The 18,648-nt window shown below is 43.7% G+C and overlaps 1 protein-coding gene across 1 annotated transcript in view; it reads right to left on the reverse strand.

Moving 5' to 3' along the window:
• Positions 1 to 12,696: 12,696 nt before the first annotated feature.
• lepr (leptin receptor) overlaps positions 12,697 to 18,648 on the reverse strand; it is a gene marked incomplete at both ends in the record, with an annotated part of 90,127 nt that continues 84,175 nt past the window's right edge. The window contains 3 exons of the mRNA XM_084311285.1: positions 12,697 to 13,560; positions 14,984 to 15,059; positions 17,659 to 17,752. Coding sequence (XP_084167411.1) covers positions 12,697 to 13,560; positions 14,984 to 15,059; positions 17,659 to 17,752 — 1,034 coding nt within the window. The remainder of the gene's footprint in view (positions 13,561 to 14,983; positions 15,060 to 17,658; positions 17,753 to 18,648) is intronic.

The following is an 18,648-nucleotide window of genomic DNA, read 5'->3' on the forward strand; positions in this document are numbered from 1 at the left end:
TCCTTCCCCCCCAAGGGCAGCCGGGAGCAGACAGGCGTCAACGTGAGCCACGCCAGGGGACCAATCCAAGTGCTCCTGTCCGTCTTCGTCAAGGACGCCACAGCGTTAGCGATCTGTTGTTGTGCATGTTTTTCCATTGGGTTTATCTTATCGGGGGGGGAACCCTTGCGAGCACGGGGAGAACATGCAAACTCCACACAGAAAGGCCTGGGAGATACCCCACCTGGGTACCTGGCATCATGGAAACCTGGTCCCCAAGCGGGAATCGAACCCTGGACCTTCTTGCTGTGAGGCGACAGTGTTAACCACTACACCACCGTGCCGCCCACATGTTAGGAGTTTCGAGAATGCTGGCTAGCAAGCTATGCGCCCCGGCATGTTGATATGATAGTAGCTCCTTTAGCCCCACTCGGTGCATCAGTGACGATAGCTATGAGCTAACTAACGCTACAAGCTCAAACACCTTATAACTACTACTATTGTCGTGTCCATAAGTTCCCTGGCATAATACTTGTGAGGACAAAGGTATACAAAGAGGAGAGAACCATTTTAAATCGGTCAGTGTTATGAGTTTCGAGAATTCTGGCTACCAAGCTAAGCTAAGCTACGTTAGCTAACTTAGCTAGCTTCTAACGGTGTATACACAATATGTACAAATATAAATAACGTGGTTGTGGCTTTTACAAATAGTGGTTAGCTTTAGAGATGGATGGCTATGATCACGAAGCAATAGTGTTGTTAGGTGAAACATACATTTTCATTCATTACTCCTCGGCTAGTAGTAGCAAGGCTCTCTGCCTGCCACTAGCTGTGTGTGACTCTCAGACCCCCCCTGGTGCCCTAAACCTGACGTGACGACATCATTTCGATTACACGTGCATGTTATGAACCATTGATTAAAATATCCATGTGCGTGGTGATTGTGTTGGGCAGACAAAATGTTTGATAAAAATGCTAAAACTGGGTCAATTTCAATAAAAAAAAATGTCCTTCTTCATGAAAGTCACCGTTGGCCTAGTCCACATTGTTTATTGAACAAGAATACAACCTGCAAGTCGGCCTTTAAACCAGGTTAGGGTTAGGATTAGGAAACAACTTGAATATGCAGAAGAGACCCTTTGGCGCTAAACCAATCAGAGAGGGTCTTCGCTGTACGCGGCTAGCCAATCAGAGAGTGTCTTCGCAAACATAGGCTACGGAAAAAAAATCACGCCACGGCGCGGCGGCGTGTTATAGTTGTCCAGAGCATAGATATCTTAGATAGATATAAGATATAGATAGATATCTTATATAGATATATGGTCTTTCGAAGTTGGTTAAGGTTAGAGTTTGGAATCAGGGCTGGCGTTCTATCGCCCTGCTCTAATAGTGCCTAAGCTTAACCCAACTGGGCTGTCGTGCTGCAGCTGGAAGCATCTCGCTTAACCGGCGAAAGAAACAGGCGTCACACGATTGGGCGCACATGTCACATGACCAGAAACGTCAGTGGCCAATCAGAGAGCGTCTCAGCAAAATGCGGCTACGAAAAGAAATAACGCTCCCACCCGACACGATGTAGTTCACTCTACAACCAGGAAGCACCTCCCACCCACACTATCAGAGTTCACTCTCCCGGAGAAAACAAAACGTTGTCTTTGTAGAATAAAATGGCGCAGCAAGGAGTTGCTCTGGACTGGTGGGACGAGTTCTGCAGTCCTCTCCGTCTGGATGTACCGAAGAATCCGGTAACTATTCCCGGCTGTGGTGGACACAGCTACTGTATGGGCCGTATTAACTGCTGGGATCACGATGATCACATGTCATGTCCCCAGTGCAGCGAGACTTTTACCCCGAGGCCTGTTCTGAAGAAAAAGAACATGCTGTCTGAAGTGATAGAACCACTAATGAAGACTGATTGAGTGATTGATTGAAAACTTTATTAACAGATTACAGAATGGGTGTGAATGAATGAATGAAAACTTTATTTAACAGATTGCAGAATGGGTACAATACAGTACGGCTCAATACATACAATTGTTAAGGGGATGCAGACCTGAGAAAGACGTTTGTCTTGTTTCCATCAGGGTCCCCCATTTTCAATTCATATAGACATTTATGACATACACAACATACATGACATTTATGGCATAGGGACATATAGGTATTTAGTACTGATACATTTGTGACATAAACGGTATTCCAATATACAGTACTGTTACCCCTAGATCCTGACAGAGTATACATATGATGGGGAGGGGACTGTACATTAGGAGGGGGTGGGTGGGTGGGAGAGAAATATATACATACGTCGGGGAGGGAATATATACATGCGGTGGGGAGGAGACTGTCTATTAGGAGGTGGTGGGGGTTTTGGGCATTTACGGTGGCCAGTTTAGAATTGCAGCCTCCCGTAGGTGCTCTTTAAGAGCGGTTTTGAATGTGGGCAGGGATTCACATTCCTTTACAGCTTTGGGTAGGGCGTTCCACATTGTTGTGGCATAATTGCGAAACGTGTTTAGTCCCTTGTTTGAGCCGAATCTGGGTTTAACATGATTTGTTGAGCTTCCTCTGGTGTAGTGGTTGTGGTATTCACTGACCTTTGGGAAGTATTTTGACATGTACATGGGCACCCCGGTCGTATAGTGTATCTTGTAGACCAGGCCCATTGCAAGTTGCTGTACTCTGTTGTCTACTCTAAGCCATCCTAGGTTGTCAAAGTGGGCAGGGGTGAGGTGGGTTCTGGGGTTCAGGTCAAGTAGTAGTCTGACCAGTTTGTTTTGTGATGTTTGTAATTTTGTTTTAAGTACAAATACAGTACAGCTCAATACACACAATTGTTAAGGGGATGCAGACCAGAGAAAGACTTTCGTCTTGTTTACATCAGGGTCCCCCATTTTCAATTCATCAGGACATATGACATACATGACATACAGATAGACAGTACTGCTACATCTATACATTTATGACATACCAGATTTGCAAATACAGTACTGTTTGTGATACAAAAATAGTCCAGAAAAGGGAGTATATACATTTGACGTAAAAACTACATTGGAGGAGGTTGGGTGGGTGGGGTTGGGGGGGGAAACACTGTACAACTGTACAAGCAAAACTGTACATTGGAATAGGTAATTTACTGTACATTTGGGGGGGGGGGACACTGTACAAACAAGCAAAACTGTACATTGGAATATTGACAACCATACTTTTTGGTCATTTTATGGCCAGAGCTACTGTGTGAACATGTGGTCTCTGACTGTAAACTGAACTTTCATTGTGGCCACGGTGAAATAAACGTTTCTATTATTAATAATGACTCAGAATGATTAATGTAAACGGCTCATCGTTTTGTACTTTAATATTTCCCATTACAGACAGGACCCCAAGCTGCTCCTCCTGATCACTGTTATGCTGGACCTGCAGATGTGGCTTGTGGTGTCTGCACTGGGAGAAAGCGGAAAGCCCTCGAGTCCTGCCTGGACTGTCTGTTCTCTTTCTGTGAAACTCACCTCCAGTCTCATAATACTGTAGCTCATTTCAAGAAACACAAGCTGGTCAAAGCCTCCACACGGCTTCGGGAGAACACCTGCTTTCGTCATGCCAGGATTCTGGATGTTTTCTGTCGTACTGATCAGCAGTGTATCTGTTATTTGTGTTCCATGGGTGAACATAAAGGCCATGATACAGTCTCAGCTGCAGCAGAAAGTACGGAGAGACAGAAAGAGCTCGGCACGAGTCAGCAGAAAGTCCACCAGAGAGTCCAGGAGAGAGAGAAGCGACTCAAAGAGGCCCAACAGGCTGTTGATTCTCTCAATCGCTCTGCTGATAAAGCAGTGGAGGACAGTGAGAGAATGTTCACTGAGCTGATACGCTCCTTGGAGACGAGGCGCTCTGAGCTGAAGAAGGTCATCAGAGCCCAACAGAGGACCACCGTGACTCAGGCTGAAGAACTGCAGAAGAGACTGGAGCAGGAGATAGCGGACCTGAGGAGGAGAGAGACTGAGCTGGAGCAGCTCTCACACACCGAGGACCACATCCACTTTCTACAGAGTCACCCCCGGCCCCCCCTCTCCAGTCCCAGTGAGTCTACAGACTTACCCAGCATCGGTGTCCTTCCTCTCCTGTACTTTGCAGATGTGACTGAGGTCGTGTCTGAGCTGAGAGACAAACTAGAGGACGTTCTGAAAGAGCAGTGGCCCAGAATCTCAACAGCAGTGAATGCAGTTAATGTTTTACTGCCACCACCACCAGAGCCCAAGACCAGAGCTGACTTCTTACAATATTCCTCTCAGATCACACTGGACCAAAACACAACAAACACACATGTGTCTTTGTCTGAGGGGAACAGAACAGCAACATATACGCATCAAGAGCAGTCATATCCTAATCACCCAGAAAGATTTATTGACTGGTTGCAGGTTCTGGGTAGAGAAGGTCTGACTGGACGCTGTTACTGGGAGGTGGAGTGGCGTGGAGCCTGTGGAGGGTTTTCTGTAGCAGCCTCCTACAGAGACATTAGTAGAACAGGCAGCGGCGCCGGCGGGGTGGACACTGGATTTGGATACAATTCCAAATCCTGGGCTTTAGATTACTGTTTTCGAGGTGATTACAAGTTCAGACACAATAACGAGGACATAACAGTACCGGGCCCCCGGTCCGCCAGAATAGGAGTGTACCTGGATCACAGGGCAGGTACTCTGTCCTTCTACAGCATCACTGACACAATGACCCTCCTGCACAGAGTCAACACCACATTCACTCAGCCTCTCTATCCTGGACTTAGGGTACATTACTTTGGGGGGGCTGCGTTTGGTGAGCTGAAGTAGAGATCAGTGACATTCACAGCTCCTCTACCCAGGGTTTTGGATTCAAATTGATCTTGAAGATGCTGAGTTGTGAAAGATGAGGTCATTAGGAGTTATATTCACTCTTATCATTGTTCTGAGGGACACAGTTTATAGCCTACCGGGGTAAAGTTTGTTTGTTTGGATATTCGCATATTCACATATCTGTTCCTTTGCATGTGGGGAAGTCAAAATCTTTATTTTCATACTCTGGGTAGGTTGGACAACAATATGCAACCATTGTATTTGTATTTGATCACCTTTGGTTATTTTGGTCATTTACTGTGGGATTTGGGTCTGTCTCTTCACTTAGGAAGAATGACCATTCATTGAATATTGTGCATTTAGTCTTTTGTTCTTTTATTCTTACTAAATAAATGTGGACATCTAAACCCAGAAGGACCCGTGTGGATATTTGATATTTGATAGATCCTACTGTAGTGTCTCTAGAAGCTCATACTGGCTGCATATCTTTTCTAGTGTCTATCTAGAAGCTCATTGGTTTGTACATTTACTAGATTTTCTAGAGATTTTTAGTTTTGAATGTATGTTTTGTAATCTGTATATTGGCCTGGTGAATTGTGTTATCGTTTTATTAATTGTGATACTGCACACGATAACCATTAAATATAAGGATGTGGTTTAAGCCCTATAGTCAGTTTGAAGGTTACTTATGTTACACTGAAAATATTTTTACAAAATATTGATGTACCTTGCTCAAAGAAGTTATTGTTTCAAATGTTTTTTTTATTAACCATTTATTATAGATTCAGCAAGTCTTCTTTTAAACAACAACATATCCAAATAATAAAAACATCAAGAAGAAAAGAAAGAAACAGTCAAAAGAATAAACAGCAGGCAGCTGTCTTAAGCCTGTGTGACCTCTAGCTTTTCTCTCGTGGTTCATAAATGGACTCAGAACTGAGTCTCAGAGCTCCTCCGACCTGCACACTTCAGCAGTTTTCAACTCTTAAGTCATTTTCATTTAACACTATTGGATTTCAATGGTAATTTAGACTTTATACTTTTTTACTGTATGAAGCACAATCTCAGGAGGCTCATACAGACCTGATCCAGTTCTAAACTTGCTGTAATTGGAACCAATGGTGGAAAAGGTTTATGTTCTTTATAATCATTGTATTTCTCTTCCAGTACAACAAGAATGTTTTTTATTCAAAGTAATGAGTATAAGACCGGTCCTGTCTAGAATGAACAAAAAAACAATAAAAAAATATGGTAGAAGTTTGATTAAAATCTCTCCAAGAAGACAAATCATGCCTTCAATAATGACAAACTCATTAATTAAAACCTTTGTTAATTGTGCATTTATATTGTAGACAATGATTTTAGTTTTGCAAGTGTGCCTGAACTTAATAAACTGATATTCTGAATGGCTAATGTTCTACATTAAGCAATATATTGTATGTATAAATCCTGAACAGATTCAGTATTATGACCTATATTGGCAACCAATTACAACCAGAAACACAAGAGAGAAACACACCTACTGTATATTAATATGTGTATTACCTGAGCTCTAAATTAGCTTAGCTAACATTACAACGTTGGCTGGTTCTAACTTCATTTGGGTCTAACATTTGACTCAGCTGGTCCGTTAACGTAATGATAAGTCAATAATAAGTCAACAATAAGTAAGTAATAAGTCAACAATAAGTAATAAGTCAATAAGTAATAAGTCAACAATAAGTCATAAGTCAATAAGTAATAATAAATCTGCATAAGCCATTTGCAATAAATAGGCAACTTTATTTTGACCACAAAAAAATAGACAGAGATCTCAACACATACTGTACAATAAAATGTGTATCTCCACCCATCTTCTGCAACTGTATTCTGCACATCAATTCATGTCTTTAATTGTTTTCATTCACTGGATTCTGAATGTCCATTCTTCTGTCTTTTAATTCACACCAAATCACCCACAGGGACAAAGTTCAATACACTTTCAATTAAATGTATTCCGGAAATGGCAGAAGAAGAAAAAAAGAAAGAAAATAAATGTTTTGCTCAACGTCGTCTTGTATAGGCTGATCTTCCGACACCAGCCTGCGTTGGTTCTGGGAAAGAGTGGAACATTCTGGATGAAATGGATTGCCTGGTTTCATCCATAAACTGTCCCTGGAGACTTTCCAAAACCCAAACTACATGCACATCCAAAAACATTGTTGCAAGCAGTAACGGCTGGACTGCCCTCCTGTAACAGCTAAGCTGTAGGGGGTCGTGTCTATATGGTACAGTATAGTAGCTATCATTTGACCAAATACAGTTCAGTAGGTATGCGCTCCAATACTGAGTATAACCACTGATTGTTCCTCCATATATCACCAGGCTCCAATCACAACAATATGTCTTGGCTACATTACCTAAACTCACCAAATCCCTTCGGTCAGCCATATTAAAGAAAATCACAACAATTACCTATTTTTGGTGGAAAACACTTAGAGCCAGGCTCCACCTTAAATCAACCTCCTATATCAACAATCAATCAACCTCCTATAAAGATTGGGGGCAACAGTGACCTAAAGGTTGGAGGAGCAGGCTCGTGGCCGGAGGGTTGGTGGTTTAGACCGGCAGGAAGGATCTGGGGGGTGGAAGTGAATTAATAACTGTCTCCCCTCCTTAGCTCATTGGTGGCCAATAACGAGTATACTCGTGTTTCGCTGCCAACGCTTGAGCGCCAATAACGAGTATACTCGTTTTTGGATCCTTTGATCCCCGTTCTAAACACTGCTCATCTGCCTACGTTGGAATTGCAATGACGATTGTATCTCACCGAGGTGGCAGTATCGCCTACCTTTTGAACTGTGGATATCACTTGTCCCCAGTACTGAGTTTACCTCCGGCTCTTTCCGCCTAGGAGTGGATCACAACTTAGCAATCGGTGGATTGCTCAGAGCTATTCTTTACCGTATGGTAGCCATGCCCAATATACACGAGTAATTGTGATCGCCGTGGGATCTACTGGGATTTATTCTTTTTCGAGTACTTTCTGACTGAGGTAAGGTCTATCTTAGGTAACCTGCTGGTATTTTCTTAACGTAAAACATGCTTCTGTACCGATCACAGTGTCGTGTGTCTTACCGGACGTAAAACATGCTCGACAAAAACTATCGCAGTTTCTAGTTAAAACGACCCCCCCCCCCTTGATGATTTTGTGAAGACACATATGTACATGGTATATACCTTTGATTTGGAAGTATTTGGGGTTTCAAGCGATCAACCAGAACGATTTGGGCTTAATGCATATAACGCGCCATATCTTGCGATCTATGAAAAAAGACTGGATTATTTAGGAAAGGGGCGATGTTTAGCGTGTAATAGCGCACAAACTACAGTATGTAGAAATTAACTGATTAGTCAGTGATGGACTATGAACAATGCCTGTCAAATGAGCCATACTATTGTCTCCATAGCTATAATACAGAACACGCGATGGGTCTGCAAACATCGCTAAAATGGTCAATAACGCTGGCGCCATTGAGTACAGATGGGGAAAGAGGGTGGCGCCCAATGAGTTAAAAGGAACACGCCAACATTATGGGAAATGCGCTTACCGTCTTCTCCAGAGTCAGACAGGAAGATAGATACCAGTTTCCTCCCATGTGTGGTCAGTAGAAAGCTATACGGCTGCAAGCTGGACAGCTTCCTACTGAACGCATAGTAGTGTGTGTCTATTTTCCTGTCTGATGCTGGAGAAGACTGGTACGCGCATTTCCCATAATGTTGGCCCCTTGATGTGCCCTTGAGCTAGGCGCCTAATCCCCGACTGCCCTGGTGGAGCTGTTCTGTGGCCAACAGTATCAGATGGTGGTCGTAGGTCTACTGGGCAGCTCCCAGGTGTGCCTGTGTGGAGGAACAGTGTGAGGTGTTACTGGAAGGAAAGGGTACTTTTTAGTACTACCGGTCTCTACCCTGGTAAACAAAGGTACAGACATAGTCAGGTCCATACATATTTGGACGTCATCAACACAATTTTGGCTCTGTACACCACCCCAATTAAATGAAACAATCAAGTGCTTTAAGTGCAGACGTTCAGCTTTAGTTTGACTAAATGGTTGTAATTCCTACACCGTTCATCTGATCTTAGATCCAGATCAGATGAACGGTTTAGGAATTACAACAATTTCAAAATGTGCCTCTTCCTTTTTAAGGGACCAAAAGTTATTGGACAATTGGCTGCTCAGCTGTTCCATGGCCAGGTGTGTGTTATTCCCTCATTATTTCATTTACAAGGAGGAGATAAAAAGGTCTAAGAGTTCATTTCTAGCTGTTCTAGAATGTTCACCTGATTTGGACGTAAATACCCTCAAACTAAAGCTGGACGTCTGTAGTTAAAGGACATCTTGATTGAACTTTGATGAACATTGTTACTCAGCTGATAGAGTTTTACCCTTCTTGCTGTCTTGTCGCACAGAACTTGTAAGTCGCTTTGGATAAAAGCGTCAGCTAAATGACTAAATGTAAAATGTAAATGTAAATGATTGTTTCATTGCAAATCCATTGTGTCGGTGTGTACAGAGCTAAAATTGTGAAAATGGTGTCAATGTCCAAATGTTCACGGAACTGACTATAGGAAAATAAACACTGGAGCGAGCGAGTGCCATTGTCCACTTGTTTTTTTTCTTGTAATTTTAATGATGTATATTTTCTGGGCCCCCTTTGGCTGTGGGTCTGGTGGCCGTGGGCTCTGACTGGGGGGGGGGGCGTGGTTCGGGGTCTCTGCGGGTCGAGGCATTAGAGGCGTGATGCTTTGGCCCGCGGGGGCGCCGGACTCCGGGTCCTCCGGGGTTGGGGTTCGCGGCTGCCGGGCCTGGGGATGGAGGGGGCTCAGGAAGCCAGTTTTTATAGTAACCGTTTTATTTTCCTTATACTTTGTGACAGCTTATTTGAACTGGATATGTATGTAAATGTATAATCTGTCTAATTTATTGTCTAATCATTGTTGGGTTAGTTTATGTTTTTTGGATGTGTTTTACGTATTATTGTTATTATTGTGTTGTGAGTTGTGATGTTTCATGTTTGAAAAATGGAAAATAAAAAAGATTTGATCACAAAAAAAGGAAAATAAACACTGATTGTTCTTTAGTGAGTGAAAGGTAGTTGCAGAATGTTTTCAAACCGATCAAATGAAAAGTGGCCTGAATCGCTCCGTGGTCCATAACTTTCCATACAAAAATGTCACACAATGGAAAAATAGATTTTCACTAGTCATAACAAAGTTTCAAATACAGACAGAAAAGACACATTCAACACATTTCTTTTTTTGGCGCGTGTGTCAGTGGTTTTCTTTTCTCAAATGCAAATGCTGATCAGTACAACGGTTTAGTAAATACGCTTGTTTTTTCTCCTTTTTCAATTTAAACGCTGATGCGTAAATGCAGCTTCTCAAAAAAACATCGCTGCTGTCGGGACAAAACCTCATAACTCCATTTTTTGAATTTTTTTTTTATTATATAAATAAACTCCGTAGATCATCCTCCATATGTGTGTGTGGGTTTTACAAAGTTTAAACAATGGGAAAGCATTAAACCGATCATCTGTCTAAACCTCCTAACTCTATTCACCCTCAAATCTGTGTTAGTTTTTTTCATCTGCTGAAAAGTTGGGTTTTTGGAGTTATGAGGTTTTGTCCCGACAGTAGCGACATGTAATAGTAAGTAACTTAAATTTTTTTTTTTAAAACAGCCGACACCGTTGACAGCCATCTTACAACGGGTGTAGTAGTCAGCCAGCCAAGTAAGTTGCTCTGGCTTTGAAGCTAAACCCCCAGCTATGTTCAACTTCACAGTCCAGTGCGCTCTGACATGATCCGGGGAGACAAATCAACCTTTCCAGATGACAGCCCCTCTTCTCTGCATCACTCTCTGCCTCCTCTTCATCGGGTCATCCTGTGGTCTCCTTGGTCTCAGAGTGATGGTGGCCCCAGGCGAGAGTGCAGTAGCTCCGGGTACGAGACTCTCCTCCTTCGTTTCCTTCGGTTTCTCAACTGGTGTAGCGGAGAAATTATACACATATATATATATATATATATATCCACCTCTGTCTTTAGGTATGTCCACCTCTCAGCCCCGTGACTAGTGACAGGAAGGCGTGTCGAGAGGTCAGCTCCCCTCTCTGGTAAAACACACCTCCCCTCAGCAGTAAATACACTTCCTCGCCAGTATCAAGGAAACTATAAAAGAAGGAAGGGTCATCGCGTCAGAACCCCAGCGCTCTATGCTCTGCTTGATGCCAGTTCTATTGAAGCCTATGGGAGATGCATGGAGAAGCAAAATATACCAGCTATCTGAGGAAATAAATACATCAACCAATGTATCACATGTTGGCTGGTTAACAATGCAACATCTGTATGTCATGTATGTCATATATGTACTGATGAATTGAAAATGGGGGACCCTGATGTAAACAAGACGAAAGTCTTTCTCTGGTCTGCATCCCCTTAACAATTGTGTGTATTGAGCTGTACTGTATTGTACCCATTCTGCAATCTGTTAATAAAGTTTTCAATCACTCAATCAATCAACAAATTGCCGATGATTCTGACATCTGAGGTAATAACCAGTTTAAATATCATAAATGAGGAGACGGCTGAAATCCCATTCAACTCAACGTCGGCTGAACTGAAAGTTTTCACACTTGGCACCACTGTGCGCTCGTGTGCTACACAGTGATGTGAAGACCCTTCCTTCTTTTATACTTTACTCGGCCATTACACACCTCTTTCAACAAACGCTACACCGTTCGAGAGGAGCAGCAGGGCGCAGTAGGATCAGGGTTTTTTATGCCCAGTCAAATAAATAAATAAAGGCCTGTTAGTGAGTTTACATACAGTCCACCATCCTGATGCTGCTCCCCTCCCCCTTCTCCACTCCCCCCCCCCATTCCCCCTTCTCCCCTCCCCCTTCTCCACTTTCCCTTCTCCCCTCCCCCTTCTCCACATTCCCTTCTCCCCTCCCCCTTCTCCACATTCCCTTCTCCCCTCCCCCTTCTCCACTTTCCCTTCTCCCCTCCCCCTTCTCCACTCTCCCTTCAGGCTCAGCCACAGTCCAGGTGTAGTGGACACTCGGACCGGACACGCGGACCAGACACTCGGACCGGACACGCGGACCGGACACGCGGACCGGACACGCGGACCGGGACACGCGGACCAGACACTCGGACCGGACACGCGGACCGGACACGCGGACCGGACACGCGGACCGGACACGCGGACCGGACACGCGGACCGGACACTCGGACCGGACACGCGGACCGGGCTCCACTGCGCAGACCAAAATGAAACGATAGCGAACCTCAGCGCAGTGTTTCCGCGCAGCAATGTTTCGACGTCTCCGCCGGGCGTCTACCTAGCGTCCGCGTGGCCGCTGCTCAAAACAGAGCTTGTGGCTCAAAGAGCCGCTCTCATGACTATGACAGGCAAAATGGACCGCGGACTGTCCGACTTCTGAGAGCCTTTATGATGCGACGCCGGCAGCATCGGTGAACGGTACCAGTTGCAGTCATCGGAATGAGTTTGTATATTTCGTTTGCGTCGCACCTCGACGTGGTTTTGATTTTCTGATTTATGGCACAGTTCACCGCATTTTCATTTGACTGCAGCTGTATACATGGGTTTGTGTGGCAGTGCCGTAGCTCTTGTAGTTCTTGGCAGCCCACCGCGATACCAGACAGGCCCACCGCGATACCAGACAGGCCCACCGCGATACCAGACAGGCCCACCGCAAATAGAATCCCCTGACTGATGACGGACATCTGATCCGCTGCATGCGGGCACTTCTTTCTGCTCTAGACTCCACATGCCTTGCCCTTCCCGGCCTGTCCGCCTACCACCACAGACTCAACACCAGCCTGGTTATGACTTGCCTGGTGCAGTTCTGAACTGAGGCAGGTAGAGTGGAGGGGGTCCACTCATTGACCCTGACGCCAGATCACTAGGTAGACCAAACTTCGACTCTCCGCGTTCAAGCAGCGGGTTAGATTCCGGAAGGCGGTCCTCTCTGCTCGAGACCACATCTTTAAGAAGCATCATCTTGCTTTCCTCCTCCATTCCCTCCTCTTCCTCTTCTTCCTCCCCATCCTCCTCGTCGTCGCTCACTTCCTCGTCTGCGGGACGGCCCATTCCCAGATAATACAAGTCCTTCTCCTCTTTCATTCCCTCATCCTCCTGTTCCGATGTTTCGGAAAACTCCTCCACAGAGTTGTAGGAGCAGGACCGCCGTGGGTCTGACTCCTCCCCGCTGCCACACCGCGAGCCATCCATCTCCCACAGGCCTCCGGGGAACGATCCAGAAATGTCAGAGTTGTTGGCGGAGAAGTTTCCCTCATCGCTGGAGCTACACCCGCTCCCATCCAGCTGAGGCTGGTCCTGGTCGGAGAGGAGAAGGGTGGCGTAGGTCACGGAGCACTGAGCTGAATTCTCTCTGGTACCAGAGAGGTCTGGGTGGGGAACCGCTGGTCGCCCGTCGCCCAGGACCCCCTCCACAAGACGCTCACTGCCCCTGGGGTTGGTTTGCAGCGGGGGTAAGTGTCCTTCAAGGGCGAGGTCTGAGAGAGAGCCTGTGGACGACGGGGAGAAACTCAGGGCTGGGTCTTTAGTCGGAGCTGGGAGGTCTATCTTGTCCACAATGATGACCTCGGAGATGACCTCAGCGGACAGCAGCAGAGGCCAGGCTGGCAGGCCCTCTGGAAGTCTGAACAGATGGTCGATTGTGTCAGCCTGGGTAGAAGGAGAATGGAAAGCTGTTAACATAGTGGACACAATGCATACGGCCTGTAAGGCATATAGCTATACACAATGCATACTGCCTGAGGGGCATATAGCAATACACAATGCACACTGCCTGAGAGGCATATAGCAATACACAATGCACACTGCCTGAGAGGCATATAGCAATACACAATGCATACTGCCTGAGAGGCATATAGCAATACACAATGCATACTGCCTGAGGGGCATATAGCAATACACAATGCATACTGCCTGAGAGGCATATAGCAATACACAATGCATACTGCCTGTTAGGCATATAGCAATACACAATGCATACTGCCTGTTAGGCATATAGCTATACACAATGCATACTGCCTGAGAGGCATATAGCAATACACAATGCATACTGCCTGTTAGGCATATAGCTATACACAATGCATACTGCCTGAGGGGCATATAGCAATACACAATGCATACTGCCTGAGAGGCATATAGCAATACACAATGCATACTGCCTGTTAGGCATATAGCAATACACAATGCATACTGCCTGTTAGGCATATAGCTATACACAATGCATACTGCCTGAGAGACATATAGCAATACACAATGCATACTGCCTGAGAGGCATATAGCAATACACAATGCATACTGCCTGAGGGGCATATAGCAATACACAATGCATACTGCCTGTTAGGCATATAGCTATACACAATGCATACTGCCTGAGAGACATATAGCAATACACAATGCATACTGCCTGAGAGGCATATAGCAATACACAATGCATACTGCCTGAGGGGCATATAGCAATACACAATGCACACTGCCTGAGGGGCATATAGCAATACACAATGCATACTGCCTGAGAGGCATATAGCAATACACAATGCACACTGCCTGAGGGGCATATAGCAATACACAATGCATACTGCCTGAGGGGCATATAGCAATACACAATGCATACTGCCTGAGAGGCATATAGCAATACACAATGCACACTGCCTGAGAGGCATATAGCAATACACATATACAGATGGTCACAGAGATTAGTTCAAATAACACAGAACTTAACATGTGAATATATGTTGAAATAGGACAGCATTATGTGACTAGCGACATACTATATACGTATTTAACTCAAATGGAATTTTTCATTGCATTTGTAGGCCTCTGTTTCAAGTTCAAGTTTTGTTTTATTTGTCACGTATAAAGTACATGTACATTACAGTGAAATGCTTGGTTCTGTGTATGAGACCCGTGAGAATGTGCTTCATACAGTAAAAAAAAGATAATGTATTTTGTGTAGGTAGTTATGATTACAGTATAGGGCAGTTGTAGACAGTGAGGCGGTAGGCAGGTATAAATTAGACAACAGAGTTCAAAGTTCATACAGTATGAGTAATGTACTAGCTGATGTATGTGGTACCTTCTTCAGGTCCAGTCCTTTGGCCCAGGAGCAGTTATTGGGGTTGGGAACATCCTTCCACATCACCTTCTTCATCCTGGAAACCAGACACAACACATTTCATTTAAAGGGGACCTATTGTGAACATGTCCCTTTTCCTGTGTTTTGCATATACAGTAGAGGCTGATAGAATGAGAACAGGACTGAAACAGAGAGGTATAAAGGTTGATAGAATGAGAACAGGACTGAAACAAAGGTATAGAGGCTGATAGAATGAGAACAGGACTGACACAGAGAGGTATAGAGGCTGCTAGAATGAGAACAGGACTGAAACAGAGAGGTATAGAGGCTGATAGAATGAGAACAGGACTGAAACAGAGAGGTATAGAGGCTGCTAGAATGAGAACAGGACTGAAACAGAGAGATATAGAGGCTGATAGAATGAGAACAGGACTGAAACCGAGGGGTATATAGGCTGCTAGAATGAGAACAGGACTGACACAGAGAGGTATAGAGGCTGCTAGAATGAGAATGGGACTGAAACAGAGAGGTATAGAGGTTGCTAAAATGAGAACAGGACTGAAACAGAGAGGTATAGAGGTTGCTAGAATGAGAATAGGACTGAAACAGAGAGGTATAGAGGTTGCTAGAATGAGAATAGGACTGAAACCGAGGGGTATATAGGTTGCTAGAATGAGAACAGGACTGAAACAGAGAGGTATAGAGGCTGCTAGAATGAGAATAGGACTGAAACAGAGAGGTATAGAGGTTGCTAGAATGAGAACAGGACTGAAACAGAGAGGTATAGAGGTTGCTAGAATGAGAACAGGACTGAAACAGAGAGGTATAGAGGCTGCTAGAATGAGAATAGGACTGAAACAGAGAGATATAGAGGCTGCTAGAATGAGAACAGGACTGAAACAGAGAGGTATAGAGGTTGCTAGAATGAGAACAGGACTGAAACAGAGAGGTATAGAGGCTGCTAGAATGAGAACAGGACTGACACAGAGAGGTATAGAGGCTGCTAGAATGAGAACAGGACTGACACAGAGAGGTATAGAGGCTGCTAGAATGAGAACAGGACTGAAACCGAGGGGTATAGAGGCTGCTAGAATGAGAACAGGACTGAAACAGATCTATCCCTTCATTACCCTCTCATCACTCTCTTTTATGACCGCTCTCCTCCCCCCTCTGTCTCTCTCTCCTCCCCTTGTGATCTCTCTCCAGTCAGCCAGGGTCAGTACTAATTACATGTTAAATGTCACAGCTCTACTGCTGCATAATCAATGTGTCTCCTGGGACACAGCCCACCGAGATTAGGTTTTGAGAGAGGACCAGGATATAATCTTACTGGGTTTGAGAGAGGACCAGGATATAATCTTACTGGTTTTGAGAGAGGACCAGGGTATAATCTTACTGGTTTTGAGAGAGGACCAGGATATAATCTTACTGGGTTTGAGAGAGGACCAGGATATAATCTTACTGGTTTTGAGAGAGGACCAGGATATAATCTTACTGGTTTTGAGAGAGGACCAGGATATAATCTTACTGGTTTTGAGAGAGGACCAGGATATAAACTTACTGGTTTTGAGAGAGGACCAGGATATAATCTTACTGGTTTTGAGAGAGGACCAGGATATAAACTTACTGGTTTTGAGAGAGGACCAGGATATAATCTTACTGGGTTTGAGAGAGGACCAGGATATAATCTTACTGGGTTTGAGAGAGGACCAGGATATAATCTTACTGGTTTTGAGAGGACCAGGATATAATCTTACTGGTTTTGAGAGAGGACCAGGATATAATCTTACTGGGTTTGAGAGAGGACCAGGATATAATCTTACTGGTTTTGAGAGAGGACCAGGATATAAACTTACTGGTTTTGAGAGAGGACCAGGATATAATCTTACTGGTTTTGAGAGAGGACCAGGATATAATCTTACTGGTTTTGAGAGAGGACCAGGATATAATCTTACTGGGTTTGAGAGAGGACCAGGATATAATCTTACTGGGTTTGAGAGAGGATCAGGATATAAGCTTACTGGTTTTGAGAGAGGACCAGGATATAATCTTACTGGGTTTGAGAGAGGACCAGGATATAATCTTACTGGTTTTGAGAGGACCAGGATATAATCTTACTGGTTTTGAGAGAGGACCAGGATATAATCTTACTGGTTTTGAGAGAGGACCAGGATATAATCTTACTGGGTTTGAGAGAGGACCAGGATATAATCTTACTGGGTTTGAGAGAGGACCAGGATATAATCTTACTGGTTTTGAGAGGACCAGGATATAATCTTACTGGTTTTGAGAGGACCAGGATATAATCTTACTGGTTTTGAGAGAGGACCAGGATATAATCTTGCTGGTTTTGAGAGAGGACCAGGATATAATCTTACTGGGTTTGAGAGAGGACCAGGATATAAACGTACTGGTTTTGAGAGAGGACCAGGATATAATCTTACTGGGTTTGAGAGAGGGCCAGGATATAAACTTACTGGTTTTGAGAGAGGACCAGGATATAATCGTACTGGTTTTGAGAGAGGACCAGGATATAATCTTACTGGTTTTGAGAGAGGACCAGGATATAATCTTACTGGTTTTGAGAGAGGACCAGGATATAATCTTACTGGTTTTGAGAGAGGACCAGGATATAATCTTACTAGTTTTGAGAGAGGACCAGGATATAATCTTACTGGTTTTGAGAGAGGACCAGGGTGACGAAGAGGACGATGGAGAGGAAGGTGATGATCAGCAGCAGCATGAAGACAGCAGGGTCTCCTCTGGTGGCTAGAGGGACAATTAAATACAATAATAATTATAATATAATAATAGTAGTAGTAGTAGTAGTAGTAGTAGTAGTAGTAGTAGTAGTAGTACTAAATAATAATAATAATAATAATAAACATAATAATGATAAGGTTTACCTATATATATATATAGAACATAATAATGATGTGATTATCTTTATATATAGAACATAATAATGATGTGATTATCTTTATATATATAGAACATAATAATTATGTGATTATCTTTATATATATAGACCATAATAATGATGTGATTATCTTTATATATATAGAACATAATAATGATGTGATTATCTTTATATATATAGAACATAATAATGATGTGATTATCTTTATATATAATAGAACATAATAATGATGTGATTATGTTTAACCATATATATAGAACATAATAATGATGTGATTATGTTTATATATATATGAATGAATGAATGAAAACTTTATTTAACAGATTGCAGAATGGGTACAGTACAGTACGGCTCAATACACACAATTGTTAAGGGGATGCAGACCAGAGAAAGACTTTTGTCTTGTTTACATCAGGGTCCCCCATTTTCAATTCATAGTGACATTTATGACATACACAACATACATGACATCATGACATTTATGGCATAGGGACATACATGACATACAGGTATATAGTACCGTTACATTTGTGACATATATACGATATGCAAATATACAGTACTGTTACCCATAGATCCTAACAGAAAATATATACATATGATGGGGAGGTGACTGTCTATTAGGAGGGGGGGGGGGGGGGGGGGGGGGGGGGGTTGGACATTTACGGTGGCCAGTTCGAATGGCAGCCTCCCGTAGGTGCTCTTTAAGAGCGGTTTTGAATGTGGTAGGGATTCACATCTTTTT

The sequence above is a fragment of the Notolepis coatsorum genome (assembly GCF_963971535.1).
Source record: "Notolepis coatsorum genome assembly, chromosome: 3".
NCBI classification, from domain to species: domain Eukaryota; kingdom Metazoa; phylum Chordata; class Actinopteri; order Aulopiformes; family Paralepididae; genus Notolepis; species Notolepis coatsorum.